The sequence below is a fragment of the Gastrolobium bilobum genome, unplaced genomic scaffold (genome assembly GCF_033153095.1).
Source record: "Gastrolobium bilobum isolate Gb01-03AN ecotype WA unplaced genomic scaffold, APGP_CSIRO_Gbil_v1 utg38323, whole genome shotgun sequence".
In the NCBI taxonomy this organism is placed as follows: domain Eukaryota; kingdom Viridiplantae; phylum Streptophyta; class Magnoliopsida; order Fabales; family Fabaceae; genus Gastrolobium; species Gastrolobium bilobum.
The window spans coordinates 16,948-33,857 of NW_026896508.1; the positions used below are offsets into that span (position 1 = coordinate 16,948).

The 16,910-nt window shown below is 33.1% G+C and overlaps 2 protein-coding genes across 2 annotated transcripts; one reads left to right on the top strand and one right to left on the bottom strand.

The window, feature by feature from the left end:
* Nucleotides 1–298: 298 nt before the first annotated feature.
* LOC133300133 (transcription termination factor MTERF6, chloroplastic/mitochondrial) lies at nucleotides 299–1,973 on the bottom strand. The gene is made up of 2 exons (XM_061499632.1): nucleotides 1,874–1,973; nucleotides 299–1,554 (listed from the first exon to the last, which is right to left on the bottom strand). The coding sequence occupies exon 2, from the start codon at nucleotides 1,546–1,548 to the stop codon at nucleotides 544–546; it is 1,005 nt and encodes a 334-aa protein (XP_061355616.1). The 5' UTR covers nucleotides 1,549–1,554; nucleotides 1,874–1,973; the 3' UTR covers nucleotides 299–543.
* Nucleotides 1,974–7,256: 5,283 nt separating this feature from the next.
* LOC133300131 (SEC12-like protein 2) lies at nucleotides 7,257–14,971 on the top strand. Its single transcript, XM_061499629.1, has 10 exons — nucleotides 7,257–7,612; nucleotides 7,995–8,089; nucleotides 9,314–9,452; nucleotides 10,461–10,552; nucleotides 10,724–10,823; nucleotides 12,457–12,532; nucleotides 13,047–13,167; nucleotides 13,373–13,489; nucleotides 13,762–13,826; nucleotides 14,658–14,971. The coding sequence occupies exons 1-10, from the start codon at nucleotides 7,355–7,357 to the stop codon at nucleotides 14,741–14,743; spliced, it is 1,149 nt and encodes a 382-aa protein (XP_061355613.1). The 5' UTR covers nucleotides 7,257–7,354; the 3' UTR covers nucleotides 14,744–14,971.
* Nucleotides 14,972–16,910: the final 1,939 nt, after the last annotated feature.

The following is a 16,910-nucleotide window of genomic DNA, read 5'->3' on the forward strand; positions in this document are numbered from 1 at the left end:
AAGTGCTAGGTGCACACTCCCTTCTGAAAAGTAAAATCTCACAGATACTTCACAATTTCCTAGATGTTGAAGGGAAAAGACATTGACTGAATGGATAAAAATTCATCACATTATGCTTAGATGCAAACGCCTTCTAGCTAAACCCTCTATGATCCTACTCAACATTGCACGTTTCAATTTCCAATCATGCAGAAAAAGCAGTTAAGCTCTATGACTTATGGTTCTAGGATGAAAATTTGCATGTACACTACATATCTACTCATGAATTTATCTGCAAACAATTATCTATTATCTGCAAAAAATTTGCACCAGAACCAAATGATGACAGAGGAACCCTCATTACCATACTGCAATCAGATCCAAAGGATAACCTATCATCTTGGTTACAACTGATCACAAAATTAAGAAATTGAACAACCGATCAGACATAAATGGAATCACAAAAACTTTGAAAGTTAAGAGACCACACATCAGAGGAAAGAAATACGAAAACTATTCAACTAACTACAAAAATCATTTAACAAATTAAACTAGGGATGAGACCTAGTTACTCAAGGCACATCCTTCTAACAAGCCAAACTTCATGAGGAACTTCTTCTCATTACAGTCCAGCATTTCACTCAAGCTACAATTCAAATTCCTCTGCTTTAAAATTTTGTACCGCAACTCTAATCTTTTCTTCAGGCCGTGACGAAAGAAGCAAGGATAATCAATGACTTCATCAACTTGTCTCCCCATTACATCTACTAAAAACTTGATCCTTGGTTCTAAAGAATTCTGGATGCTCTTGATCAGGATAGGAGGAAAACCAACCACCAAAGCAACTAGCTGTCCGTCTTGAAATCCACATTTCTTCAAATAAGCATAATTGGGTGCCAAAACCTTGTTCACATCTCTACTCAAGATTGCTGGGAAGTTCAAAGCCACTGCTTGAAGATCCGACTCGGTCAGACCTATTGACTTCAGAAACCGCGAAGTAGGGCGGAGCCTTTTATCAACACTATAACCCATAATAAAGGGGTCCCTGACTATAACTTTTCCAATCAATCCATCTTTACTGAGACCAAGGCTAGCAAAGAAGTCCACAATTTCTGCAAGCTTTGTTTCAATACTGTAGCTGATAAGCCTAGGGTTAAGCAGTATGGTTTTCCCAATTTGCTTTTCAGGGATGCCCAATGCCTGAAAGAAGGCCAAAAGGGGACAAAGCTTCTCTTCCACACTATGTGAGAGTATGTGAGGGAACTTGGTTATGGCAGAAGTAACTTCATGGGGTTTTGTTTCTAGTGTCTTGAGACACTCAACCATGGGCACAATCTTCTCATTAAGACCCAATGCAAGAATCTTGGGACATTTTGAAACAATTGAGGGAAGTTTCCTTTCTTGAATTCCAATGCTTCTCAGGTACTCCCAATTCTCATTTGCTTTTTCCTGATGTAAAACCTCAAGGCGTTTGCACTTTCTGAACATTCCTTGTATGTTGTTATCATCAAATCCTCTATCCTTAAAAAACCACATCATGCTACTACTGTGGTTGCTAGTGATTTCCATATTTCTCTAAAAAAAATTCCAGAAAATAAAAAACATTTAGCTTACATATGCAAATACCATTAACAGAACAGGATGAACTATAGTAGAGTAACATGAGACTCATCACCTTAAATAACACATTAACACTCACAATTTTGTAAGGAACTCAAATAAAATAATAAATAAACAGTTTTTTAAAACATATTGGGCTTTTGTTTTGTATTGGAATTTTGCATTCACAGATTCTATCAGAGCCCCCACATGATAAGATAATGCAAAATTTGATTCCAACCATGCAGAAGAAGAGAAATGGGTAAATGAAAAAAATGGGTTTTAGCAGAGTTACCAGAAGAGGAGCAGACCAGGGTTTGGGCTCTGAGACTGTTGAACACCTGAGAGTGAGGATGAGAAGACAACGTGGATGGAGGAGAGGTTGATGCAGAGCTCTTGGTCTACCGCTTGAAACGACGTCGTTTCCATCAAAAGTTTAGTGTTTAATGTTTTAAATTTACCACTTTGCATTATCTTATTATGTTTGATGTATAATGTTATGCGTTTTAAATTTTTAATCATCTATAATGTTTAATGTTTATTATTAATTTATGACATAAAAATTCTTCCATTCTTTTTTCTGATTCAAGGGGGAATGGAAAAGAAAGTTTAATACAATCTACTCAAATCCCTCAATCAATCCCAGTAGTTTAATATTCTTCCATTACTCTAGTTCTCATTTGTCATGTCTTAATTAAAAGTAAGTTTTAATGTTTGTACAGATAAGTTTTCTATATTTACTGTCAAAACGACATCGCTTTGATTTTAAAGATTAAAAAATTATAATAAGAGACTATTATAACCCTGAGATAAATTATAATTATAAAAATACTTTAATTTTCGTCCCAAAACGATGTAGTTTTGGGCTACATTGACGGTAGAAAAAATGAACTATTAAAATTACTTATGTTTTTCTTTAATTTTAAATATATTTTTTCAAAAAATAAAAAAAATAATTTTATTTTTTCTATTTATGATTAATTTAAGTAAAACATTCTATGGTATTAAATTGTTGAAAATTAATAAATCTCAAGTTACCATTTTAGAAAAAAGATATAAAAAGTTATTGTTTATTTAGCTATTTTTAAATATTTGTTTTAGAATGTCTTAGTCTATTTTGCTTTAAAATAACATGTGTTATTTTATTTTATTTTCTTAAAATTTTGAATTTAAATTGTTTTACATTAATTATTAGTAATTTTTATAATTTAAATATATTTTCTCTTTTATTTTTTTATTCTAATTGAATTCGTTTATCTCTCTTATAATTTTAAATATTTTTTCAAATATTTGAGTTTGATATAGAAATATTATATATACACACACATATATATAGGAAAAAGTATTTGTAATTTTAAATGACATAAAGTTGTGTCATTTTTAATGAAATTATGTCATTTTGATGTATTTTTACATTATTTTTTCTCCATTTTCTTTTTCTTCCTAATTTATAGAAAAGAGAAAATGAAAAACTCATCAAACCGATATAGTTTCATTAAAAATGACACAAAGTTGTGTCATTTAAAATGATAAATATTTTTCCCAAAAATAGGAAAAAGTGTGTCATTTAAAATGACACACATTGTGTCCTTTCACTCTCACAAAGAGGTGAGATCTACACTTTTAAAACTTTTTCCCTTCACTCTCTCCCTCCTATGATTTATCTCTTTCTCTCATTAAAATGACACAACTTTATGTCCTTTACAATAATACACACTTTTCTTATAAAAATATTGTTTTTATTCGATAACATTCATTATTTATTTGGTTGAATCAAGTCCCTCTGTAATTATTCACTCTAACTCCAAAGATCTCTCCAACATTCAAACTTGTCACTTAAATCAACCCTCAAATTATATAGAAATATGTTTTCTCCTAGAGAACCGAGGATTTATACGATGTTCGGTTTTAGAGAATCGAGGATTTATACCGTATGGTATGAGCTTAGAGATATCTTAGAGATAGATATCATGATTGGCTTATAGCCAATACTCCAATCACTGCGCACTATCAATGGGTGTGTAGCTAAGACGTGAGTATGTGCACAATGTTGGCAGTAATAGTAAATAGGTCAAAAATGTGTACCTGGGGTCTTTAGCCTCTTATTTATAAGGATTACCTTCATAGACTTGGGCCTTTGAGATCTCCCAGTTGATAAGAAATCTTCCTTGATTGATGGGGATAGGGATCTTATCCCTTGACCCTATCTAGATTATATGGTTGTGATATCCCTATTCAATTTTGCTAGTAATAAGGTTGTTAGGATATGGATCCAGTCCATAACAGTTGCCCCCCAGCCTGGCAGTTCGGAAGCTCGGACTGTTGGGGTGCCTAAGTCTGATTGATAGGTCGACCCTATCGAGGTGCTATGATCCTGCCTTGGGTTTGGTGCGGCTACCTTTTCTTGGTTTAGCTTTTTACTTAACCGAGGTAATTATTTGTAGCTGTTTTCATCTTATCCGGGTTATAACCGTGCTCCTAACCTTATGGGGTTTAAGCTCGCTCAGGATAAAGGTTCTGAAGCATATGTTAAGGTTTATTGTTGCGCTCTACTGTTGATCATATGAGTTTGACATTTGGCCATGGCCGACCTTTTTCATGATGTCGTTGTTTACTGTTAAGTCGTCTTTATCTCCAACCTCGGTTTTGACTCGTGGTGTCGTTGTCGTGGATGTTCTTTACTTGGACATCCTCGCAAGGGTTCCGAGGTCGAACCAATGCCTGAGCTTGGCATATGTCACGTCAACAGGACCCTCTGCCTTTGCCCGTTTCTTGACGATTATACTTTTCCACGTGTCATTGACTGATTGGCGGTTCGTGCATTGTGCAGCGTTAGTCGTCTTGGCGTTTCACAGGCCATGATGAGATGCAGTAATTCTTTCCCTGTGTAATGACTTTTTCATTAGCCTTTGACTATTAATGCTGCTATCTTGGCACTTCATCATTTCATGCTCATAGCAGAGCTTTGAATTATATTGCATGGGGTCAAAACTCGGCCAGGTTCTTGGTTTGAGCTTTGTTAATCTTTAATCTATGGCGTATGATTTCAGCCATCTAGTTGAATAATGATGTCGGACTTAACGAGTCGGGTATTGAGTATGTTTTTCTAGCTTTCGTCCCTGAACCTTTTCGATCGAGGTCCAGTTTGGAATCAACTGATCTTTCTCTAGATCGCCTTGCCTAGGATCTAATCCTTGCCTTTTTGGGTCCTGTTGCTTTTGTATTTGTCCTTTGTATTTTCTTGCATTTATAACTTGACCGGCTTCCCCGAATTAGGTTGTCCGGTTCTATTTTGACGTCCCTTCTCTCATCCTTTTGGCCGAAGTACAAGCTCGAACTAGCTAATCTTGCTTTTTGACCGCGTTGCCGAGATCTGTACTTATGATGGTTGTTGCTTTTTCTCGTTCTAGAATTAGCCTGAATTCTTTTGTCGTGACTTCGACTTTAAGCTAGGTTCCTTCGCCTAAAGTTTTGAGGTTGTTTGCTTCTTTAATTTCGAGTCCGACTTTTCTTGTTGTGGCATTTTATATGGTTTCTTTTCTCTTGAAGTCTCTAAGTAGTGAGGCGGTGTTTGCCTCTTTTTGACTTTGAGCTCGGCTTATCTTGTCGAGACTCTTTAGTTTTGACTAAGCTTATTGTTAGTCTTTTATATATATAGGCATTCGCCTAAGTTTTAGGACGGCATTTCGTACCTCTTTAATAATTAACTCGACTTTGCACTCCCTAGATTTAAGTGTCGTGGTTTCAAATTTGGCTCGGTTTCGCACACTGAGATCTTTATTAGCATGGATTTGACCTTTTGCAAAGGTGTGTTGTACTTTAGGGAGCACGACTTCTCTTAATCCGACTTTCCCCTTTTGAATTTGGCTTGTTGCCTATGTCTTAATTTTGGGAAAGTCTTTCGTGCCTTCTTCAATGATTAGTCCAGCTTTGTGTACCATGACTTTTCTTGTTTTTGATGGACTTGGCTTCTTTTGCCATAGTCTTCAAGTCTACTGGAAAGGATTATACATCTTATAAATTCATATCGTCCTTTCAAATCTTATAAATTCTATTAAAATTATTTAAAATCTAATCTTATGAAATTTTGATTGTAAAAAAATTCTTTTAAAAAAGTCTTTAAAATCTCTCCAATTCTAAAATATCTTTTAAAATTTGCAAGATTTTTTATTTCAATTTTTTTTTTTAAAAATTCTAATCCAATATAGCCCTTAATTCTGAACATTGATTCCTTTATGACTTATGATTGGCAAACTTGCTTTGAGCCAAAACTCAAAAGGTAACACAACTTATGCAGCTAATTTTACACTACATTATAATTAAGGGATAAAATATTCTGACAACCAAATAATGTTACTACTAATATTACTACCACATCTTAACCGTTGATTTCTGGCAATCAACGGTTATCATTTATTGCGAATTAATTATTAATTAATGAGTTTGATTTGAAAAATAATAACCGTTGATTGGCGGAAATCAACGGTTAAGATGTGGTAGTCATATTATTTAATTGTCAGAATATCCTATCCCTATAATTAAATGCATGATCCCCGTTCTCACGTTCTTTTATTTTTGTTGTTGCTGTGTACCGGTCCAGCTCACACACGGAAATTATGTTCATCATTTTTTCGCTTTGAATCCTCAATTTGTTTTTCTATTTAGCATAATTATTTGTTTTAATATATAATTTGTGTTGATGCATTGTACACTAAAATATTTTCATTTAACATATGATTTGTTTTTGTTGTATCCGTGTCTAGTAGAAGACTAAAATATTGATCTTGGATCTCTGTTTATATATAGGAAGGAGATACCATTGAGGTGATAAATTATGTTCAGAATAATAATATAATCAAAAAAGTGACGTGTGTACAGTCATAACATATATGAAAGAGTAAATATCATAATTATAAATTTTATCTCTCATTTATAAAATTTACCAACTCACGGTGAAATTCTGGACTTTAATGGTTTTTCTATGGGACAATGCTAGGTCCGGTGTTGCTGTGTATTATGGGTGTTCATCAACCGATCCAAACCGATTCAAACAGCGAAAACCGAATCGAAAAATCGATAACCGAATAAACTGAAAATCGAAAAATCGGAAACCGAAAGAAAACCGCAAATTTTAATTGGATTGGATCGGTTTTCGGATGGGTTGATGAAAACCGATCCAATCCAAACCGATCCAATATATTAATTATCCTCTACCTATTTGTCTTTTCTCCGATCATAGCCCAAAAATTTCTAAACTCAAGACCCATTAACTCATTAACTAAACACAAAAAAAAACTTAGTCACCTCTCATCAACTATAGTATTGTTTACTGATATTTTTGTATTTCATTTTTGTTTTTACAAAGTCAATATATACAAAAGATGTTATTTGCACAATAATCACGAAACTAATTTTAGGATATTCAAAAAACCGAAAATCGATCCAATCCAAACCGAAAAAAATTAGATTGGATCGGATTTGAAAAAAAATTTAAACCGAATGGATAATTACATGATCAAACCAAAGAAATTAATTTTACTTCCAAAACCGATCCAATCCAAAGTGGGAACACGTTACTGACTGTTAGGATTAGGATTACTGCTAATCAATGCTAGTTTCCTTTTCCTGCACCCTCTAAAATATGGTATGTGCATCTCGTATAACCCATAACAGTTTTAATATATTATTCATACAAAACAGTAGAAGTTAGCATACAGAGTACGCCGCTGAATCACGTTCATTCTAAAATCAAGACGCTGAGAGAGAGAGAGAGAGAATGGGGGAATCACGTTCATACGGTGTTCCTTTGTACTCCCTTTCTTGGGTTCCCAAACACGTCATTGAATCTCGACAAATTGAAACCGCCGGTGAATCCTCCAAAGCCGATCAGAGCTCTCCGCCGTTGACAGAGGGACTGGCCGACGGGAGCTACCTGGTCGTCGCGGGCGGTGGTGGAGAAGGCCACAGCGGTATCCCCAATTCTGTGTTGCTTGCGCACTTCGATGTTGCGTCCAATTCGCTTTCTGACCAACCGGTATATGATATATCGCTTATACATCTTGCTAGATTCCGAATTCTTGTTGATTTGATTTAGTGGCAAAAATTTCGTACTTCTAAACTAGATGAATCGGGTGTGGTTTTGATTAGGATTTTTGTTGTGTGATGCAGTGCAGACTAATGCTTGTTTGTGATACTTCGTTGCTTGATTTAGCTGCATGATTTATTTTCTGTCTTGTTTTGTAGGAGTAGATTTATTTGAATTGCATAAACTCTAAGATGTTACTGGATTTTTTGGACTTGTACCAATTGATTTAGTAATTTTTTGTTGTTAATCTAAGTTTGCAATGCAGAAAGATGCGGTACTTGTGTTTCTGATACTCTACTCTCTTGTTTGAGTAACATTATCTATATTACAGGTGAGTCGGCTAGGAACTGGTTCTGAGTTGCCATATAGAATGGCAGTTCACCCCAATGGAGATGGCCTTATTTGTGCAATGCCAAAGAGTTGCAGGTCTGTTGCTTCTCATCTCTTCTTTGCTTCATAGAACTTGGTTCTCTTCATTAAAGAGAAATGCATATAGAATTCATTTCTCCATTGAAATCTTTATGTCGAATATTTTGGCTGAGTGAACCCGAACTAGTCTGAGCATACATGCCGGCTATGCGTGGTTGAGTAGGTGGGAAATGAAAGCATCTTTCATCTAGACTTTATTATGTACAAATATATTTCTATTTTCCACCTACTCAACGGAGTGGTTTGAAATGTAGTAAAGGTAGAAAAGGAAGATCATGATTTCAAAGCTGTCAGCTTTGTATGCTGTATGATCCATCATAGAGAAAGAAAATTTGTCTAGAATGTTGAGGAACTGCGTGAACTCTATATATTTTAATTATATATTCTAAATTATAGCTTTTTTTATGTTGACCCACCCGGCAGGGACACACTTGAGTTAAGAGATATATTTCAGTAGTTATTTTAGCTGCATATGGATTGAAGTAATTCAATCACTTAGTTCTTTAACTCTATCTCTAGAAATTTTTACTCACAAACATTATCTTTGATCCTAAATTTTAGGATAAAAGATTGAATTGTGAAATGAGAAACCGGATAGACTGTATGGTATTTCAGAAAGTCTAACCATAGCATGTGATATAAGACAATCCTTAATAACTAGATTTTGTTATCGATAGCATCAGTATGAAGTTGAATGGGTAAAATCAGCTTATGGATATACCATATTTTCTGGATGGCAGTTATCTGGGAACCAATCTAATTAATAGAAAGAACTCCTAACTATGAATTTTTTAAGACTTTCTAATATTTCCCTATAAAAGGTTGTTTCATTTTGTAGAATTTTATTTAATGTAGAGCAAAATATAGGCAAACAATATAAGCACATTGTTTCATCAATGTGCAAAAATATCTGGAAAAGCAGCTGTTTTCTTTTCCTTTTTGTCAGTTTGTTTTTAGAGGATTAGCAGCTGGAGGACTGGTTTATGCCGCTGTTAATTCCCAGAATATGTCCCTAGTGCTGCCACAAACAAAATGAAAGTGTGGATTTACTGTAGTGCAGGAGGGAATACAATGAGAAAGAGGGAAGTTAATGTTATTGTGTCAGTCTATAATCTACATGCTGTATTGATATTTTAGGCCTAAAACAAACTTTGATTTTATTTTGCTCTATTACATGTACCTATAGAACATCATGATCAATATTATGCCTTGTTCATGCAGATGGTTTGAATGGGATTCTGAAATTCACCAGCTGGGTCTGAAGTTGTCAGATAGAGTGCTCACCCAGTTGGAGGATGTTGGACAGCAATTAGCATTGGCATTCAACAATGATGGTACTGCACTAGCTGCTGGTGGGGAGGTATAGGCTTCCTTTACATTTACACAAATGAAAGGAAACTGGTTTATATCACTGCTGATAATTTTTAGTAAAAAGAAAGAAAAATGATGATTTATGGAAAATATCTCCACTCATTAATTGTTACTGCACTTTATGTTCAACTAAGGTATGTTTCTGAAGAGATTAAGATCCAAGCTCTTGTTTTACTGTCCTTCGTAGTTCATACAAACCAATGCCTATGTAGAATCCTCATTAAGAAGAATTGGTGTCAGTAGATGGTATCACGAGGTCAATTGAACACATGCGTGTAATAGAAGGAGAGTTATTTGAATATTACCGTAGTATATGAAAAGTTAATCCATGTTGTGTATAAAAGGATGATAATAGATTATAATGGTAAACATAATAGAATGAGTTCTTTTGTTGTAGATGTAACCATTTGTTTGGCCATAATACAAATATTTTGATATGAACCTTGGGAGAATCGCACCCCAAAAGCTAGCTTGTAAAGTAAGAGAGCCCAAAGTCCATATAAACCCCACACCAGAACCTTATGTTTCCGATGTGGGACTCCAAGACCCATACCTTGCAATTGGATCATAACATATTATTTCCTTGTATCTGTTAACATAAACCTGAAAAATTTGTTATTAAAAGATTTGTGTTTTCTGAAGGCAACGTAAATGGATGACAAACATCAAATTAAACTGTCACCTGTAGCTTCAAAAGCTGTCAAAAACTCAAAATGCTGCTATGGCCTGCTCCATTTTGCTTCAACTTAAATTGTGTGATATGATATATGGTCGTGATTTATTTTATTTTTTGAATTTTGCCAATGTGATATTAAATGGTGAGGAATTTTTTTTTTATGGGACAGTAGTTGCACTCTGTATAATGCTTCAAATTTACTTCACTGCTGGATTGAAATGTTCTCATTCATTTGACAAATGAGCATTAAAATGTAGAAAATTTCTGTTTTTGATGAAGGAGTGGCACGCCACATGATATTGTAATTTTGGTGCGGTACAGGATGGCTATCTAAGGGTTTTCAAGTGGCCTAGCATGGAAATTATTCTTGACGAATCTAATGCTCATTCTACTGTGAAGGACTTACATTTTAGGTTTGTTGTGCATAGCAGCATCAGCATTTCACAGAGATGTTACACTTTGACTTTATAATTCACAAGGAAAAGAAGAAAAAGTTGAGAAAGGATAGAAAGATAGAACAGCTCTATAAACCCTGTTATTTCTCTTGGATTGTGCCTTATAGTTTGGTTTTGTTTGTCTTGCAGCTCTGATGGTAAATTGCTTGCCTCTTTGGGAAGTAGTGGCCCCTGCAGGGTTTGGGATGTTTCTTCATCAACAGTCTTAGCTACACTATCAAATGAAAATGTGAGCAATTAATTAAAATCTTACCAGTTGACAAAGTTTATTTGGCTTTAAATTTTGAACTGGCTTGATGGCTTTGTAAGCATTGTTTGAAAACTTCTCTTCCTTCAAGGTGAATGGGTTGAAATTTGGTTGTGCCATAATCATACTTAACATTGACTTACAATAAATGAAAAAATGTATTAAATTAAATAATAGTGCAGTTTATGTATAGTTTTATTTAGTCTGGACTCTACATGAGTTGTATTTTGAATACATTCGTTTTAAAACCTTTTATTTATTATTTATTGTATAATGTTCATTTGCTTACTGTTTGTATAAATTGTTTTCTAGTACCTACACATTTAGTCATAATGACTCAGAACAACACTGGCAATAAACATGTTTTCACTGAAGTTGATCTGTTCTGTGTGATTTCCTGTAAAGCTGATTGTTACTTAGTGGTCAGATCAGTATATATGGGCAGGTTCCCAGTTCAACTGGTTAAATTAGCTGGTCTACTCTGTTTCTCAAAATTTGCTAATTTTGTGATAATAGACTAAGTGGATCCTAAAGCAAGTTTAAAAGGAAGAAGATGGATTGGATTTATTGGTGTGGAGAAGCTACCGGATGGGACAAATAAAGGGGAGAAACAATCGGGGACTAGGATAAAATATTTTAAAGCCAACAACATATATTATAATAGTAAGTATAAAATCCCAAATAATAACTATTCTTTGAAACTTTTTTCACCACCAAGTATCACAATTCTTGTTTTAGGATATTTATGATGGTGTTACTACATGTGTGAAGGTTTGTAATGAAACATCAAGTTATTTTTCAATCACAAGTTTACACCAAGGTTTTGCTTTGAGTCTTTTTTTTGCCCCAGTTATGGATGAGCTAACAAATCCTATGGATAAAATAAGAAATGAAGGTCTTCGATGAATGGTAAGAGTAATACCGGTGGAAGAAAAGATGAGAGATCATAAATTGAGATGGTTTGGGCATATTATACAAAGACCCCTATGTTCCTGTAAGAACAGAAATGTGTTACCAAGAGCATGATACAAAGAGAGGAAGAGGTCGGCCAAAACATAGTAGTAAAACAAGACTTAATGGAGTAAGAAATAAATTAGCGTACGGCGTGTTTAAGGACGGAGTGGAGGAAAACTATTAGTAGAGAAGAGGGATAGACCTGTTATGTCATATGTCCTATGTTTCAGACGAACCATTTTAATCATTTTTCTCTTTGTTTATTTATTTATCTTTTTCTCTTATTTATTTATTTTTTTCTCTCAATCTTTTCTTGTTTTTAATTTGAGTTCATCAACCGTCGACCCCCAACTAGTTTGGGATAGATTTGATTTTGAAGTAGCACATTTCTATATATTGTGATTACATTCCAATCATGTTGAAGTATTGGGAAATATCTTATATGTATCTGAAGTAGAAATCAATTCTAATTATGAAGACATGGCCAATAGGTATGATCATGTAAAATCTGACATTTAACATCTAGGGGGGAAAATTCTACACTGGATTGGCTGAACATGGGAATATATGGTGCCTCAATATTATTCACATGTTGTTTGACTTGGTGATTGCTTTGTCATTAATTATATATACTAATCATATTTTGTTCAATTTCATACAGCATGAAGTTTTTAGGTATTGCCGATTTTCTCAAATAAATGATGGGACTCAGGTCCTATATATTTTTGTCATGGCAGGTAAATAATTTGCAGAAATAAATTATCTTCTCCTTGTTGTATATATAAAAAAGAAATGTTCTTTTCCCCTTTATCTCCCTTTCTTTCTTTCTTTTTCTCGCTTTTTTTTTTGTCTTTTTTTTTTTTTTCACTTTTCTAATTCATTTTCTTCTTTTTTTTTTCTTTCAATCTTTCTTCTCTTATTTATTTATTTATATTTTTTCTTTTTTCTTTTCTTTTTTTATCTCTCTATTTCTTTATTTTTATGTTTTATTTTTACTTTCTTGTTCTTTTTTGTCCTCTTATATATCTTTATTTTCACTTTATTTTAATTTCTTTTTCCTTTTAATTATTTATTGCTATTTTTTTAATGGATAATGATATATGTGTGTGTATATATATATATATACATATATTTAAAAAAATTATTTTTATCCTTTTTTCTCTATTTTTTTCATATTTTTCATTTGATTCATCTGCCACCGTCCTGAACTAGTTTAGGATAAAAATATTGTTGATGTTGATGTTAATACAGATAAAGGTGGAAGGATCCTGACCTGGAATACACAAACATGGGAAAGGATGGGCTCAAAGCATATTATTCGTGATGCAATCTCTGCACTGAATGTCTCAGCTGATGGAAAGTTTCTTGCGTGGTACATAATCTAATCTGTATTTTCTAGTACTTAAAGATGGTCCCATTGTCTTTTTTCTTAAGCTACCTGGAAGCATGTGGTGACTTAATTCTCGTGGTTTACTTGCTATATGAAAGAGAAAAAAAGGACAGGGTCAGACCTCAACGGTATGCTTTTAGCCTTTTACAAGAACTTACTTCTTCTGTTTTGGTGGGTTGATATGCAGCGGAACAACTTCAGGTGACATTGTAATTATTAATTCAACAAATATGAAGATTCAGACAATGAGCAAAAGAGCTCACCTTGGCATAGTAACTGCTTTAGCATTCTCCCCTAATTCAAGGTTTGAAATTAATGTATCTATTTTTTCTTGCTACTAGAAATTTTTTGAGAGCGAGTCTTGGAGCAGCAGTAAGGTTGCTCCTTGTGACCGAAATGTCACAGGTTTTAGTCTGAAAAACAATCTTTTTGCAAAAATGTAAGAGTAAAATTGCATACGATCGACCCTTACCCTACCCTCACAAGTTGGGAGCCTTGTGTGTTGGGGTTTGCCCTTTATTAGAAATTTGTTGTCTTATGCCCTGTTTGAAGGTAGTTTGTGGCTTCTGTATTCAGGGCCGTGGCTTCTGTATCCATGGATTCAAGAGTGACGGTAACAATAATCGAAGAGAAGAAAAATGGTATGTGCATATTTCATGATTTGTTGACATGATAACTTTATAACATGTTCTTACATGGTTTACTGATCTATAATTGTTTTGCGGAACTCAATATTTGGTGTGGTCCTTTTAACCTATCAGTCTGTTGATTTAGTTAACCTGGAACATTATTGGCCGAATTTTTTTTGAATGACAAAACTTTTCAAAAAAGTTAGCACTTACATTGCTTACGGATCCATGGCTCCTGAAAGTGATGAATTTTATAGTCATATTTGTGCCTGTTCAGTAATCAGTACTGTGTTATGAATAACACTCTGTATTAGTATTAGACTATTACATTTTTAAAGCATGCTTGTGTTTATACATGTGGTCAGCCTAAAATTTTTGAAGTCCTGCTATACATGAAATTGGGCCGCTTTTCATTAGCTTAAACTTCTGGGGAAATCAGTAATCCAACATGATATTATAGTGTGGCTGTTTGAATATTCATTGGTTCAAGTTCCATAAGCTCCTTGCCATATTTGGGTCGTGTGCATTCTGACAGTTCTATTCAAATTTGATATATTCGGAAAGATTAAAGGATAAAAAACCTCACCTGGATTTGATCAAAGGTCGAAGGTTCTTGGAAACAACTTCCATATTTAATCACCCCCTTTCTCCTCCTCCAATAAAAAAAAAAAATAAGTAAATAAATAAGACAAGAAGCTATCATGAATTAGAGATTCATACTTCAATAAGATAATAATTTGCCAAATGGATGTTGTATTGATCGTGTATCAATTGGAGTGATCCATTTAGCACATGACTGACTGACTTTTCTTTTCTTTTCTTTTTCTTTTTTCTTATTTGAAGGAGGGTTGAGCTTGTGGATTGCAGTATTTATCATCCTACTTGCAGTAGTTGCTTACTTCCTGAAAGTTGAAGGAATTGGAAAGTGAAGGTTTCAATATTACTTTAAATATAAAACATTTATTGGTAGCTAAACCGCTTTATGAATGCTACTGGTTAGTTTTGATGCATTTCCATTTTTTGTGGGGTTTGTAGATAATTTTTCCTATTGGCATCATTCAGAATGGTTGTTATATAGGAGTGTATCTATATAATGCCTTGTTACATAGACTATATCTCTTCTACTCAAGCGGCTTTATATACTCACCATCAATACATTGCAGGATTCATTATGACATGGCTTTTGCTCATTCTGCTGTATTTTATTTTATTTTTAAGATATTACAATCTAGAACAGAATATGGATAATGTATTGGCAAGAATGTTCTTAGACAATGAAAAAGTAATTTAAATGTGTCACCATAAAGTAATTTAAAATTAAAAAGAAATTAAATTTATTTATAAAAGTGTCATTAATAAATTCTCATAGTTATAAAATTACCACCACAAAAACGGGAAAACCAAAAAAACAACTTTTATGAACATCTCTAGGTTGTTCAACATCTGTAGTTTTTAAAACTATAAAATTTATTATTTTGGGGAGTTATTTTACGAAACAAACATTTTCAAACATGTTATTTTACTCTTTAAAAAAAAAACTCAAACTGTTTTTAAAAATAGAAATCAAACCTGCCTAAGATTGTAGTGCTTTTTTCTTGAAATTAAAAGAGTGTGTTAAAATATAGTGGAATGATCCGATTACAAATATTTTTTATAAATTAGAGTAACTTGTAACTATCATCTATGACAAACTCTCCTCTAGTCCAACGAACGAACTCCCTTGTATGGTGGCCTTCGGCCAACAGACATTTTGTTTTGATATCCCAAGTCCCAACATTCTACATTTTGGCTCCTTTAAATTTTATGTTGATATGGATTCTATTCTCTTATCAAAACTCAATTCTTTTTTGGATAAAATCTCTTTTCTAGACATTAAAACTGTCCTAGATCGATGTAATACCCACAAACTTAAATAAAATCATAATTTTTTTGACAAAGACCAAAAGGTATATAAAAAATTTAAGTAAAAAAAAAACTAAGAAATAAAGCATTTGTACAATTTTACATCACATCAAAAACACTTCTTAATTATATAAACATGACGAGTAGCATCTTGGCTTTAATCTTGATTTATTATTTCATGTAGCTAAGTTAGGGGAATGAATCCTCTCGTACGTAAATAACGTCATATATAAAATTTGTATTTATATATATTTTTCATAATATTCACAAATGTTAATTAGTTCCTGCCTAATGCTTGTAAGGACACACAATTTACACATGAATATGGATCTCAATTAAATAATCTTTGGTTCTTTTAGGTTTTTTAGGGCAATGTCGATGACTTGATGGGTATTAGGAGAGGCATTGCCTACAGTTCAGCTACACCAGCTTGGAATACGCTTGTTCAATCTTGCGACTATAGTTAAATTATTCTATATGTCCATATGGTGTAGAAGTTTTAATATGGTTTAAATATTTTTAACCAATTTCAAGTTCCTATAATTTAACTTAAATTTAATTAACTCTTCATTAATTATAAAATTTTATAATTAAGTCCTTAAAATGTATAACAACTAAACAAAATATCTTGCAAAAAATTATAAAGCCAGGCATTAACTAATAAATATCTATTTAAATTTTTACAAATATATCATTAAAAACATTTAAATTACGTAGATCTATTTGAAAGTTCAATAAAATTATATAGGGAAAATATGAACTTACAAATATAAATAAATAATCTTACACTAATTTTTAACCATTAATCTCCTTGTATTCGATAACTAACATAACAAATAAATTAGCACATTTAAATGGCTACTTTATATTGTATAAAATAATCCAGCCCCAGTTATAAAGTAATTTATCCTATGACTAACTAACCACACGAGGGCCCAAAATAACTCCCTAAGTATCTAGGCATTATTTATGAAACTGAACTTCAGTATAAAGACTAGTTTTGGTTCAGCTATTTAGAAGAAAAAAATAAGAAAAAAGACGTTCCAGTTTTTAAAGTGTTTAAATGACCACGAAATTGTATTACAAGAATTTCAGCTTTTCGCATAAATCTATTTTTGTATAATATTATTTAGCCGTGAAAATTTCAAGCAAACATTGAACCTTGGAACCAGCTACAAACTCTTCTAATACGAT